Source organism: Penicillium canescens (genome assembly GCF_028828765.1).
Source record: "Penicillium canescens strain IBT 15451 chromosome Unknown utg000002l_segment0_segment0, whole genome shotgun sequence".
Taxonomy (NCBI): domain Eukaryota; kingdom Fungi; phylum Ascomycota; class Eurotiomycetes; order Eurotiales; family Aspergillaceae; genus Penicillium; species Penicillium canescens.
Window position 1 is genome coordinate 4,236,691 of NW_026703964.1, and position 13,704 is coordinate 4,250,394.

The 13,704-nt window shown below is 52.2% G+C and overlaps 3 protein-coding genes across 3 annotated transcripts; all 3 read left to right on the top strand.

Annotated features, from left to right (window-relative positions):
- Positions 1–4: 4 nt before the first annotated feature.
- Positions 5–6,528, top strand: N7446_002821 (ECM29 family proteasome component; the record flags this gene model as incomplete). The annotated part of the gene is made up of 4 exons (XM_058511570.1): positions 5–205; positions 226–4,902; positions 4,974–5,235; positions 5,286–6,528. The coding sequence occupies 4 exons, from the start codon at positions 5–7 to the stop codon at positions 5,648–5,650; spliced, it is 5,505 nt and encodes a 1,834-aa protein (XP_058377106.1). The 3' UTR covers positions 5,651–6,528.
- Positions 6,529–6,605: 77 nt separating this feature from the next.
- Positions 6,606–9,145, top strand: N7446_002822 (Zn(II)2Cys6 transcription factor; the record flags this gene model as incomplete). The annotated part of the gene is made up of 9 exons (XM_058511571.1): positions 6,606–6,787; positions 6,836–6,845; positions 6,910–6,919; positions 6,971–7,002; positions 7,054–7,174; positions 7,223–7,860; positions 7,912–8,094; positions 8,146–8,667; positions 8,723–9,145. 9 exons carry the CDS (start codon positions 6,606–6,608, stop codon positions 9,143–9,145), a joined length of 2,121 nt encoding a protein of 706 aa, XP_058377107.1.
- Positions 9,146–9,821: 676 nt separating this feature from the next.
- On the top strand, positions 9,822–13,580 carry N7446_002823 (WW domain protein; the record flags this gene model as incomplete). Its single annotated transcript, XM_058511572.1, has 3 exons — positions 9,822–12,325; positions 12,374–12,980; positions 13,038–13,580. The coding sequence occupies 3 exons, from the start codon at positions 9,822–9,824 to the stop codon at positions 13,578–13,580; spliced, it is 3,654 nt and encodes a 1,217-aa protein (XP_058377108.1).
- Between the last annotated feature and the right edge of the window lie 124 nt (positions 13,581–13,704).

Here is a 13,704-nt window from a genome sequence, read left to right on the forward strand (position 1 = left end):
CACCATGGCGGACTCACAGAGCCCCGAGGCTCGCGAGTTGAGCCTGATAGGCAAGGTGGAATTCAGGATTGCCATGGCAGACACAGATGAGAAGCTGCAGTCATTACTTCAAACCTATCTGGCCCCGTTATTGTTGAAACTGGGTTCGGAGAGCGTCGCGGTTCGCAACAAAATCATCTCGGTTTGCCAGCATGTCAACGCCCGAGTGAAGCCCCCTCTATCCAGCTGCCCGTGGCAGCTCTGCTCAAACAATTCAAGGAGCAAAAATCCCAACTGGTCAGACATTTTGATCTCATATATGCCCAACAAGGCATTGACCGCCTTGGTTCCGAGGCTCGAGTCGACATTCTATTGCCCTTGCTCCAGGGTATCTCGCAAATCGGAACTTCGCCCACCCAGGGTGCTATCGTGTTTAATCTGGTACTGCGCCTGCTACCACTTCTGAAGCTGCCGCCCAAAGGCAGCGAAGAGGATCGGGACTTGAAAAAGCGGCTCTGTCTGTCAGATGACGATGCCCAGTTCTTGTCTTTTTGGCTGGCCAAATTGCTCCTTCTTACCCCTGGACCCAAGGAGTCAACGACGTGTCCCGGTCTTTCTCCGGAAGAATACACATTTTTAAACAAAGGTGTGCCCGCAAACGAAACATGGAATCCGTCAGCAGACGGCGGCTTGAACCTCACCGAAACCAAGGTCACTGCTCTCCGATTCATCGGCAGTGGCGCTTTCAATGATGCCCAAAAATTTTTGCCCTCACTTATCGCTTCTTCCGATGGCAACTCTCGCCTTGCTGACCTAGGCGATGAAACCCTCAAGCGATTTGCCGCTGATATCGAGAATCCCGCAGTGGTTGAGGAACTGTATGGTCTCTATTTCGGCACCGCTGGAGCTCCCCCTGTCCGACCCCCGCTCCAAGTTAAGCTCCTAGCTTTCCTAGGAAAGTCCATCAAGGCCACAGCTGATCTGCAGAGGATTTTGAGACTTATTGAAGATGGGCTTCTTTCCGATTCTGCAAGGTCCTCCCAAGGCTTGCAAGCATCCAAACTCAGAACCCAAATCTTCACCTTCACCACATGGGTTGTTCGTATGGGCTCCCCGTCTGATCTCAAAGAAATCGCACCCAAGCTTATTGCAGGGTTGAGGGATTTTATTCAATCTCAAGGATGGCCCAGTCCCGCGGTTAGTGGAAACAAACTACCCACAACAGATCTCAGCCTGCGAGGCCTAGCCTACGAAAGTATTGGTATCATGGTCCCCAAGGTCGACTTCATTATGCAATCCGATACCGTGGAGAACTTTGAGTTCGATCTAGTGCGATGGCTGTTTGCGTCCTTGAGCGCAGATGATTCCAGTCCTCAGATCTTCGTCAGCATTGACCAGGCGCTAGGTAGTATTCTCAACTCCTCATTAGACAGTCATGATAAAACCTTCCAAGACCAGCTGCGGCCATTTTTGGTTCGTCAAATGAGCATGCAACCTGGCGATATTGACCCCGAAACCGGTTATCGTGTCGTTCGAGGTGTTCAGTATGCGGCAGTGCGGTTCGCGAACCGGTTCTTGCCCTTTGGTGATGTGGTCGCCCGTTGGATCGATTTGATGGCCATTGCAAGAGGCCCGGAACGACAACAAGAGATAGTTGAGGAAGGGAAGAAGGGACTCCATCCGTATTGGTACCGATTGCTTAACCCCACAAAGGATCAGAAATGGTCCGGTATTGCAGCGCAACACGATGAATCCTGGTTTGATTTCCCCAAGTTCAACGAGGCTACTCGCTTCCTGCTGGGGTCAAAAGAGCAAGAAGACCAGTCAAATATCCAAGAGCTGTCCGCATCAAAGCTCTTGTCTGGTCCCTACAAAGGTTCATTTGTACCTGCCATTTCATTCCTCCGCAATACATTGCTTTGGGAGGCTTTCTCAGCGGCGAGGATTCCTGCAGAGCTAGAGCAAGATTGGGATTACAAGCTGGAAGTGCTTTTGTCTTCCAGCGTAGAGGCGCGGGAAGCCGTGAGACAGTACACACGAAAGTCCGCAAAGGAGTCTGTTTTGACACTATTGTCCGGGACTCTAGAAGGTCTTGTGATTAGCGGGAGACAAGGTCTGCGGCAATGCGGCGTTCATTTTGTTGAAATTTGCTCGCTGGCACCCAACGATGTTGTTGAGCAGTTGCTTTCGCGTGCAAGCTCATTGATGGAGCCCATTTCCAGTAACAACCAGGACAATCAGGATATTACTGCGCGCGCATTTGGAATCTTGGTTTCGCATCCTAAATTCCCAGAGAATGAACTGCAAAGTTTCATCACTGGGCTAACTGGTACTATTCAGTCATGGAATACTGCTGTCGGTGAAGAGGTCATGCGAGTCCGCGGCGCCATTTTAGCACTTACATATCTGCTAAGTCGACTGGCGTACCGCAATTTGACAAAGAGAACCTCAGAAACACAAGTCAAGCAGTTCATTGAAACTGTATTTGATATTCTGGATGTTTCGCGTGATACTCTCCTTCAGCGGACCGCGCAGGTGGCCATTGGCCAGTTAAGTCTCTCCGGAGTACTCACTCATGAAATCCTTGCCGAGGATGGCTGGAAAAAGGTCCAGGAGAAGCTCTCGCGAGATGCAAAGACCGAGAATCAGATTCCTATCAGCTCATTGGGCCTCCTCACTCTGACATTCTCCCGATCTGGGTCTGATGGCACCCTGTTCAAGGATTTTCTGGGCTCGCTGTACAGTCTACATGAGATCCGCAGTCCCGAAGTCCAGTTCACTGTTGGCGAGGCCCTGTGCAACGTCGCCGTCGGATGGGATTCTCGGGCTCTGATCCAAGACTTTGACCTTGATGCAGAATTCCCTAGCTCAGATGTCCCTCGTTCGGTGTTTGCAGACGTTTGCGATAAGGTTATTGCTGATTGCATTGCGCCTAAGCCATCTCTCCGGAAGGCGTCTGCAATCTGGCTGTTGTCACTAGTCAAGAACTGCGGCCACATGCAAGAGATGCAGCACCGCCTGCGCAAGTGCCAAGCTACCTTCAGCAGTCTCCTTGGAAATCGGGATGAGGTGGTGCAGGAGACCGGCGCGCACGGACTAAGTCTTGTCTATGAGATTGGCGACCAATCGCTCAAGGATGACCTGGTGCGAGATTTGGTAGAGTCGTTCACTTCTACCGGCCCCAACCTCGGGGGTGGCAACGTGACGGCCGACACCCAGCTATTTGAGCCGGGCGCCCTTCCCACCGGTGAAGGGTCGTCTGTCAACACATATAAGGATATCATGAACCTTGCTGCTGAGGCCGGTGACCCGACTCTGGTCTACCGATTCATGTCACTGGCCTCCAATAATGCCATTTGGACGAATCGTGCAGCATTTGGCCGCTTTGGCATCAGCACCATCTTTTCTGACTCCAGCGTCGATGGCTACCTGGCTAAAAACCCCAAGATCTATCCCAAGCTGTTCCGTTACCGCTTTGATCCTAACCCGAATGTGCAGCGATCTATGAACACCATCTGGCAGGCACTGGTCAAGGATCCCACGGTTGTGATTGATACCCACTTTGATGAGATTATTCAGGATCTTCTCAAGAGCGTACTCGCTGGCCGAGAATGGCGTGTTCGACAAGCCAGCTGTGCTGCCATTGCAGATTTGATCCAAGGTCGTCGCCCAGAGAAGTTCGCTCAATATCTAGATGAGGTTTACAGTAAAGCTTTCAAGCTACTCGATGATATCAAGGAATCCGTCCGGACTACCGCTTTGAAGCTCTGTCAGACCATTACCAATTCTGTCATCCGCACTCTTGAGACAAATGGCACAGAGAAGCGAGCAGCTACTCTACTCAAAAGTGCTATCCCATTCCTCCTGAGTGACAAGGGACTAGATTCTAGTGTTGAGGAGGTGCAAGGGTATGCCATTGGTGCTCTCATACAAATGACCAAGAAAAGCCCGGGCACCCTACTGCGCCCACACGTTCCCAACATGTTGGAGAAATTCTTGACTGCTCTCAGCTCTCTGGAACCGCAGGCCGTGAACTACGTCCATCTCAACGCCGACAAATACGGTCTTACTGGTCAAGAGATTGACAAAATGCGCTTGTCCAGCATCCGTACATCTCCCATGATGGAAGTGATTGAGCGGTATTTGATTGACAATTTGGACGAATCCAACCTGGACGAATTGGCGCAACGACTCGAAGATGTGCTTCGGTCGGCCGTGGGCCTGCCATCCAAGGTCGGCTGCAGTCGCGTGCTGGTACTGCTGAGCATGAAAACCCTGATGTTCCGCCCGTACGCAGACCGATTCATCCAACTCCTGACCAAGTATGTGGTAGACCGCAACGACACCGTGAGCGCTTCTTACTGTTCATCAATGGGCTATCTTCTGCGACTCGCTTCCGACGATCGTGTTCTCAAGACCATTGACTTTGCCAAAAACCTTTACTTGAATGCGGAGGATACCACCCCTCGAGTAATCTCTGGCGAGATTTTGTACTCGGCATCCAAACTGTCCAACGACCGGTTTATGGCATTTGCAGCAACTGCCTTACCGTTTGTGTTTGTTTGCAAGCATGACGGCGATGAACACGTGAAGGAACAGTTTGAAAAAACGTGGCAAGACAACGTCGGTGGTTCTCGCGCGGTGACCCTCTACATCCGTGAAATCGTCGGCCTTGTTTCGGACAATTTGGACTCTCCCCGGTGGGCCATCAAGCATACAGCCGGACGCGCGATTGCCCAAGCGATTCAGTCACTTGACGCCGAAATCGACCTCCCGACGGCCCAATTGATTTGGCCGGTGTTAGAAAGAGCACTAGCGGGGAAGACATGGGAAGGCAAAGAGGCGGTGCTCAAGGCGCTAGTCAAATTCAGCAGTCAAGCTCAGACATTCTGGCAAGCGAAGGAGTTAAGTAATCTGATGAAGGTAAGTGGGCCAATATCGCCACTCAGGCATAGAAAAAAAAAAAGAGATTTGGAATGCTAATGGGGTGTCAGACGATTACGGTGCGCGAAGCGAAGCGCGCTAACGTTATCTACCGGCCGCATGGAGTACGAGCAATGGGCGAGATCGCACAGGCACGCAAGGATCTCAATTTCATGGGCGACGCACTCAAGATCATACCGCCTGTAATCGAAGAAATGGTGGATGAGGACCATATGGAGATCGACTCGAAGAATGGAACCCAGGATGACACCCTTGCGGCGTGTGTCCAATGCCTGCTGCAATGTTTCAACCCCACCGCCGGTTCGGGTCAAGGTCAGTCCCCTGAACCCCCTAGCGTCATGCCATGCTAAGCCTAACCACAGTGTTGGGAGAGTACGTGGAACAGATGACCGGTCTGCTGGACCAGGTCTTCCAACACGGTGGACGACAGGTCATCAGCACGGGCTACGAGGAGCTCCGGGCGTTTTTTACGCGAGTGGATCCGTGGATCTCGGAGTCATCCGGTGAGATATCCTTGACTGCTCTTGCTAATCTCCTCACGGGGGAGTTGGATGGGTCTGTCGAATCCATCCGCAAGGGTCGTGCAGAGGCCATTCTGGCGTACCTGAAACTGCCTACCCAAGGTGTGCCTGACACGCTTCCGGCCGAGCTCCGGGGGTGGAGGGCCAGCGAACGATCTGGAGGAGTACAACGTGTGCTGGATGAGGCCCTGGCACTCCTAGGCTAACCACGTGGCTGATCGACGGAGTGACCATCCATGAATCATTGAAGGGGCAGATTGCGCTCTCACGAACGATTCGATTCAATCGAACCAATCAGCTATGGGGAACTAGATCGAAACGGTCGAACTAGGGATTACATGTCTAATTTGCTTTTTTCCTGTTTTTTATTTTCTCTATCCATTCAGGTGTGCAGAATCCGCGAGCCTAAAGCGAATAGTGTCTACGCCACTCGCTTAATACTCGGCCATGTCCGTATAAGAGAATGCGGGTGTGATCCCTTCGATTCCCTCAATTCCTGTCGATCCAGACGGGGCCGGGCCGATCGAGACCATTGTACTTGTTTTTTCGTGTTTTTCTTCCTTTCTTCCCCAGAAACATTTCCCTTCGGCTCCGATACAGGTCTTCTCTTCTCCAATCCAACTTTTTTCTCCTACGTGGCTTCAGCCAGCCCAGACTTTCGAGGGGATTGTCCTTAGCGTCCTCGTAATTGTAATTATAGATCTTTTCCACATGGTTGGCACCTGCATGCCATCCCCTCTCTCCTCCCTCTCACTCTTGTCGCTCCCCTTTTGGATCTGACCTGTTTCTCTTTCTCTCCATTTCGCATCCGAGATTCTTTAGATTCCCCGCCACCCGTCAAGCCAGGAAAAAGAAGGCTGCGCCATCCCTCGAACCATGCACTTTCTATGCAGCTTTTACATTTTTCTGCTCGTGATGTGAACATACATAAACTCCTCTCCGCAGTTTTTTTTTCCCTTTAACTCTTTCCCCACTCTGATTCATCTATATCATTCTTTTGCCTCCTTACATTCTTTTTCATTAATTCCTAGTTCTCTCTCTCTTTCTCTTCCCCAGATCCCCATATTTTTATCGCCACCCGTAAGTGTTGCAATCTCACCCGTCTGTACACCACTGATCCCTGATAGTACCCCCCTCCCCCCAGGCAACCCGGTCAGCCTTATGACGGTCACCAGTCTGGTGATGCAAAACCGTCGGAGCAAAGTCTCTGGAAAGCCACCCCTGCGACTTCCTATCATCGCCCCCAAGGAAGATTTGTTTGCAGATGCCTTTAGTAAGGCCGACAAGGGTCTGATCGCGCCACCACGTATCCGCCTGCCTCCGCGGTCTCGGACGGGTTGCTGGTAAGCCAATTGACTCCGTATTAGTGACCCCTGGCTAATTGATCCTAGGACATGTCGAGTAAGTGATTCTTTTGCGGAAAACAAGAGGCAGTTTGTTAATTTGGAATTTTTGTTGTGTGTAGAGCCGAAAGGGTGAGTGGCTCATTTCTCGTCCCATTTGGGACTCCGCTGACATTCTTCTAGTCAAATGTGATGAAGGACACCCGCAATGTAATGTATGCATTCCTCGGGCTCCTTGCGATCCACAATTACTCACAGACTCTTAGCAATGTACTCGTCTGGGCCATACGTGCGATTACCGCCCACGATTGGCGTTTCGCGATGATACCCCTCGTATCATGGGTCGAATGGCCGATGTGAAGACGGATGGCCATGTTGTTTGGGATCGTAAGCAATCTTCATTCGTCCTGGGGGGCTATACTAACCACGTAGTAGTCACTTCGCCAAGTTCTATGGATGAGAGGACCGATTATTTTTCTCTGGGAGATTCACTGCCTCCCTTTTCCCTGCTCACGTCGGATGAAGATCGCGAAAAGAAAGCAGAAGCCTTTAGTCCAGGCACGTACCATGTGGTGATGACACCAGACAGTTTCTCGTCGCTGCCAGAGTATGCAGACGACCCAAATGAGAAACCTAGATCCAAGGCTTCGAGTGACTGTAGGAGCTCGGTGGCCAATAGCCCTACCAGTGCAGCCAAGAGTGAATGCAGTGTGCGAGGCGACGATCCAAACGTGGTGATCTTGAAGACTTTTGAAGATGTCACCCGGCGCTCGCCCAATGGCAAACTGTCAAGAATTTCCCCAACCTCGGAGATCTCAGATCCATTCTGTGCTCTGTCGCTATCCCCGATCATGCCGTCCCTCCCTTCACCATCGGTGAAGCTGGAGAATATGACATTCTTGAACCTAGACCAACAAAGTCAAGATTCGACGCTCTTCTCCCATTTCCGTCATGTCGTGTGGAGGCAATTGTTCCCCCACGACCACAGACTGGATGACTCCTATGGATCTGATAGTCATTTCATGACACTCAGTGTGGATTTTCTCGAGCAGGAAGCCACGCATTTCCCTCCTGTGGGTATATCAAGCTCCAATGGTTAGATCGATTGTGCTAACATTGGTTAGCTCTCCCACGCTATGATGGCTATTTCAGCCCTTAGTCTCTCGCACAGCGGCACAGGTCACAATGTCGATGCGCTACAGTATTATCAGCAAGCTTTTCCATCACTCCAAGTCAGCCTACGGAACAACGATGACCTTGTCTCAGACGGGCTGTTCCTAACTCACTTTCTGCTACTCATTTACGAGGTAAGATGCTATCGCATGTGCCATCTTTGGGGCCTACTAACATTACCTAAGATCGCAGCTGCGGAGCCTCACGGCTCAAACCTCTGGTCCCATCACATCTCTCGCCTGCTTCACATCGCCTTCCTCCGTCGCTCCAAGTACGGCCAGGAGCCCTACCCCTTCATCCTATGGTGGGTATGCCACATTGACCTCTACGCCCTGCTCAGTGGAGCAGGGACCGGAGACTTTGTACGTGCCGTCATCGATCATCAGATGCTCCCTGGGTCGGAGTCCCTCCTCTACCCTACAGCTCCAGAAGGTTACAGTGTGATCTACTCTGATGAACACGACAGCTTGCCAGTTATCATGCGCCTTTACCATGACACATTCCGATTGGCCGCTCAGCTTGGGTTCTTGGCCACTCAACTTCGCCGCGATAAACAAAGCCAACCGTTTGCCGAGTTTGACCAGAGAGCCCAAGAGCTTGCCGACCTGCGTCAGGCCTTTGGGAGACTGTGGGAGGCATCCGATATTGCCTTTTTACATCAGCACCAAGACAATCTCCCACGACGGTCTCGGGAAATACTGCAGCAGGTCAGTTTCGCTTTTTCCAAAATCTCCCTTGTGCATTGAACTAACATATCCCTAGTCGGCAACACTCTACCATGTTTCTCAACTGTTCTCCTACAGCAGCATGTGGCCCGGGCAACGGGTTGAGTCTGAATTCTCGCCAGATGGAGACATTGATCACCATGCGACGGAGATCTTGCACCTCGCTGAGAAGACTACACACACCCGGCGAGCCGACCGCCATTTCCTGGTGTTCCCCTTGTTCCTGGCGGGCGCTACAGCATCTGCCAGTGGTCTCAAGATGATGGCGATGGAATTGATGACGAGTATGGAGGATGAGGAGGATGGCATGGGACGCAATGCGGCAACCACCCGAGCCATTCTTCAAATTGTGTATGAGCGACAGTTGGAGAGACTCATGCGAGTAGGTCACACATTTGATGTGGATTGGTCCGACTTAATGACCCAAGAAGGGCTTCAGATGGTGAATTTCGGATTTTGACGGAGTTCAAGGGCATTGGCGCATATGGTGGGCGTTGTATTTTGTTATATGTTTAGCACGATTGACGATTAAGTGTATGTATAGAAACGAAGAATCCATGGTCAAAGATCTCGGGCCGACCCCGACCCAGTAAACTATACAATTCGATATAGGTAAACTCGTCACTGTAGTTTGGCTATCCATCTTTACGTCGCTATATTGTCATTCTTAATACTATATAGAAAGACTACGTGTGTTACGAGTACTTTAGTATTGAATTTTGAACCCGCTCGAAAATAGCCGAATAGCTCCAGAAGGGTTAGAATTCAGCTGTTTTGATCAAGATTTTCCCCGGAACATACAAACAGGCGTTGTACAGGTTAGAGAGGAGTTGAAGATACTCATACTTCATAGGGCCGAGATACCAGGCCTCAAGGCAGCAACTTGTGACAATCTTCTCATCACCTGCGGGGTCAGCGTCTCGCCCAAACTTGGCGCCTACAGAAACCCTGAGATTTCCCCTGAATCTCTTCTCTTCTCTTTTCTTTTCTTTTTCCACAAGATGAAGGATTTGACTGTGTAATCTCCGATCCTCTGACCCCGCATTTACGCCTCATCAGCGCCTGCGATCTTCGTGCTTATCTCCGTAATTGACATATCCTGCAATTCGGTCTTCTGCAGCTTCTACCTATCCGCCATGAGTTCTGGCGGCAGCCGCGCCCTTCACCCCGAGGAGCTTTTCCTCAACGATTCCCCTGGCAGGCAAGAGTCGCCTGTCATCGGCCCTCTGCGCATCACCAAACGAGACTCGTCATCTCCAGCATCGGCAGCAGGATCCAGCCCCCCACCAAATGCCCCGCTGCCCTACCCTGATGATCGACCACGGCCCCAGATACGCACCGCGAGTCCAAATGAAAGATATCCCGACAATGTGAGATACGGGTCTCCGCCAGCTGGTTCTGGTTCAGTGAGCCCTAACGAATATCCCTCAGCTCTGCGTCCGCGGGACGGTCGTGAGCCTCGGGTGGCGACTCTGGCCGAGCGGCGTGGTGCTGCCCCTAAGCCGCTGCCCGAATCCCCTGGCCCGGATGCGCCAGACCGTGAGACCCTAGCAGCTAGGCCCTACCCCCGGCCGCCTGCTGGTCCTGCGCCTGGTCCCCCGGCAGAGACTTCTATAAATGCGAATCAATATGACTACCGTCAACAATACTACCCACCGCCTTCCCGGCAGAGCTCGGTGGCTAGACCCCCGTCCAGCCTGCAGCCCCCGCAAGGCTCGATCAATCGTATCAGTTCTACTGCCTCAACCTCGACAACCCGTGCCCAGCGGGGTTCTCCACCGCCACCAGAAACTCCCGTCGTTGGGCCTGGCCAGCAACCTGGGTCTGATATTGAGGCTCGCTATGCGGCTGCTGGCATCGCAGGTACAGGAACACTCGCGGGTATTCAATCGCACAATGCTGCAGCACAAAGACGAGCTGAGCAGTACTTTGGACAACAGCCGACTCTCCAACAACCTCCACAGCCTCGTCCATGGACTCCAACTGAGCAGCCGGGATCCCAACCCCATGGACCTCCTACTGTTTATCAAGGTGCAGAGGTTGTGAGCGAGGACAGTCATCCAGCTGCCGCTCATCCCGGCCAGTATAGCAGCCCTCCTCCCCAGTCACACCCGGGACAGTACAGCAGTCCACCCCCTCTGTCTCATCCGGGTCAATACAGCAGCCCTCCTCCTCAATCTCACCCAAGCCAATACAGTGGCTCGCCATCCCAGTCGCACCCGACGTCCGTGTTGCCGCAGCAGCAAGAGCCCCCAGAGAGACGTTCCAATGCCCTTGAGCATGATATGGACCGGATGCGCCTCAGTTCTTCGCCCCCTCCTGCGTACTCAAGTGTCTCTGGTCCCGCTGGTTCGAATGGGTACCCTAATGAAAAGCAGAGCGGGGCTGCAGCCGCCGCTGGAGCTGCATTGACGCACCCAGCTTTGGCGAATCAGCATCCGGCTCTTGCCAATGCGCCTTCACCTGCGCCGACACCCTCGACACAGGATCATCCCGCATTTGCACATGACCCAAGGCAGCAGCAGATGGGACAGTCCCCGCAAGCGAGTGATATGTCCGGCTTCCATCAACAGACAGTCCAAGTAACTTCTCCTGGCCCCGCAGGTCCAACCCCAGCATCTCCGCCGCCTCTTCCTGAAGGATGGATCGCCCACATGGACCCGAGCTCTGGGCAATATTATTATATCCACTTGCCTACGCAGTCAACTCAATGGGAGTTCCCGAAGGGACCTACACCACTGAACCTTAATGAGACACCCTTGTCTCCGGTTGGGAGTGTTTATAGCGCCCATCCGCTGGCTTCTCCAGGTCTTTCAGCTTTTGGGAAACCTCTTGCATCCCCCGGTGTACCATTGACTCCTGGTTTTGAGAGTTTGCAGTCTCCTATGCCTGGATTCTCAGGCCCCCCTCCCAGTAGCGGCATGGACCTCTACAAAACCACCCCTACAAACGGTGTCTACTTTGGTCCCTACCTGCGTTATACCAATATGGATCTCGAGCGAGGGGTCTGGTTGGGATCCATTCTTCTCGTAACGGATGCCGCACAGCCACCTACGATCCACATGCACCAGAGTGTGGATCTGTCTCCAAACCCACGGCAGCTCAAGGCAATCAACATTGCCGCACATCAGCGGTGGACATTCTACAAGTATGAGATTGACGTGCAGATGGACGATGCGGGCCCCGCAAAGTGGACTTATGCAATCACCTCGCACCTGGGCTGCACTCGCTACGAGTTCCTTGTCGCTGGCCGACATGAAACTAATTGGCGCTTCATTGCCACCTCTGGAAATGACTTCTCGCTGAATGTCAATGCCAATGAGCGTGCTCGCCTGGGTGGTGTTGGCTTTATGTGGAAAGATATCATGCAAAAGCACAGTGAGATTGGAGGATTCCATGCTCAACTATGCCTGGGTGGTCAGATCTATGCAGATCGCATGTGGAAGGAAATCCCATCTCTCAAGCAGTGGCTCACTCTCAGCGGCAAGGAAGCTAGAAAGAACGCACCTTGGACTGCAGCCAACCAACAAGATGTCTCCCATGCATACTTCCACTACTATACCAGCCACTTCGACCAGCCCTACATGAGAGAGTCTTTTGCGCAAATTCCCTACATCTGCCAAATTGACGACCATGATATGTAAGTCGGTCGTACCATGCCAAATGAATGTCACTAATGTAGTCACAGCTTTGATGGTTTTGGCTCTTATCCTGAGCACATGCAGTTCTCAAACATGTTCAAAAACATTGGCCGCGTTGGTATCGAGATGTATCTTCTCTTCCAGCACCATACAACTCTCGATATCCTCCGCAATGTCAACAACGACATGGACCTTTTCACCATCACTGGCACTGGCTGGCACTTTGTCAAGTATTTGGGTCCTGGCGTAGTTGTCGTCGGGCCCGATTGTCGCTCGGAACGAAACCCCCATCAGGTTATGGCCGGTCCCACGTACCAGGGTCTCTTCCCAAAGATTGCAATGCTACCTTCTAGCGTGCAGCATTGCCTCTGGATGGTTTCTGTACCGCTTATCTATCCTCGACTAGAGACTGCAGAGCATATCGCCCAGACTGTCGCTACAGGAAAGCGCGCTGTGACCGGTGCATACAATGTCCTCGGCAAGGTGACCAGCTCCGTGGCCGGTGTTGTAGGCGCGAAGGACTTTGTAGGATCAGGCTTCGACTCAGTGAAGAGAGCTGTGGGTAAATCTGGACTTATGGGTGGCATTCTAAGTCCCTTCGGCGAATTTGATCTCATGGACGAGTTGCGCGATCAGTGGACGCACGAATCAAAGGTTGGTTCCCGGTCATTATCTTCAAGTTATATGCTCTCTTGGACTAACACCATCCAGGATCTCGAACGGACTTACCTTATCCGCACCCTTCAGGGTATTGCACACCAAAAGTCCCTGCGTATGACCTTCCTCTCTGGTGCAGTGAACGTCTGTGGCGCCGGTCTCGTCCATGACCCTTCCCAGCCTTCAGACCACAAGACTATGTATCAACTTATTGCTTCTCCTGTCGTCAACACCCCTCCCCCATCCTATATCATTAAACTCCTGCACAGTCACAGCAAGCCACTGTATGTTCCGGCCAACGGCCATCGATCCTCGGCCCAACCGAGCGATACCAAGGAAGATATGATGGAAATCTTCCAGACAGATGTCAACGGTCAGGCCCGTGAGTATCGCAAGCTCATGGCCCGCCGTAATTATGTCGCTATCGTCGCCTATGATCCGGAATCTGTCAACCCTACTACATATGGCAACGTATCACAGGGCTCTAAGAGCAAGCTGAGTCTGGCGGCTGATTTCATGGTCCAGGGAGAAGGTGCCTATGGGAATGTGGTCAAATTCGGTCCTGTTATCGTGCCAAGTCTGGAGCAGGGTCGGTGATGACCATGTTGAGATATGAATATCCTTTGTTCTTCCTGCACAGCATTCTGTTCCCCTTTCCGCCTCATAGTCAAATTGGCTTCTGGCGCATCGGATATCCGCTTTCTTGTTTCATGCCTTTCTA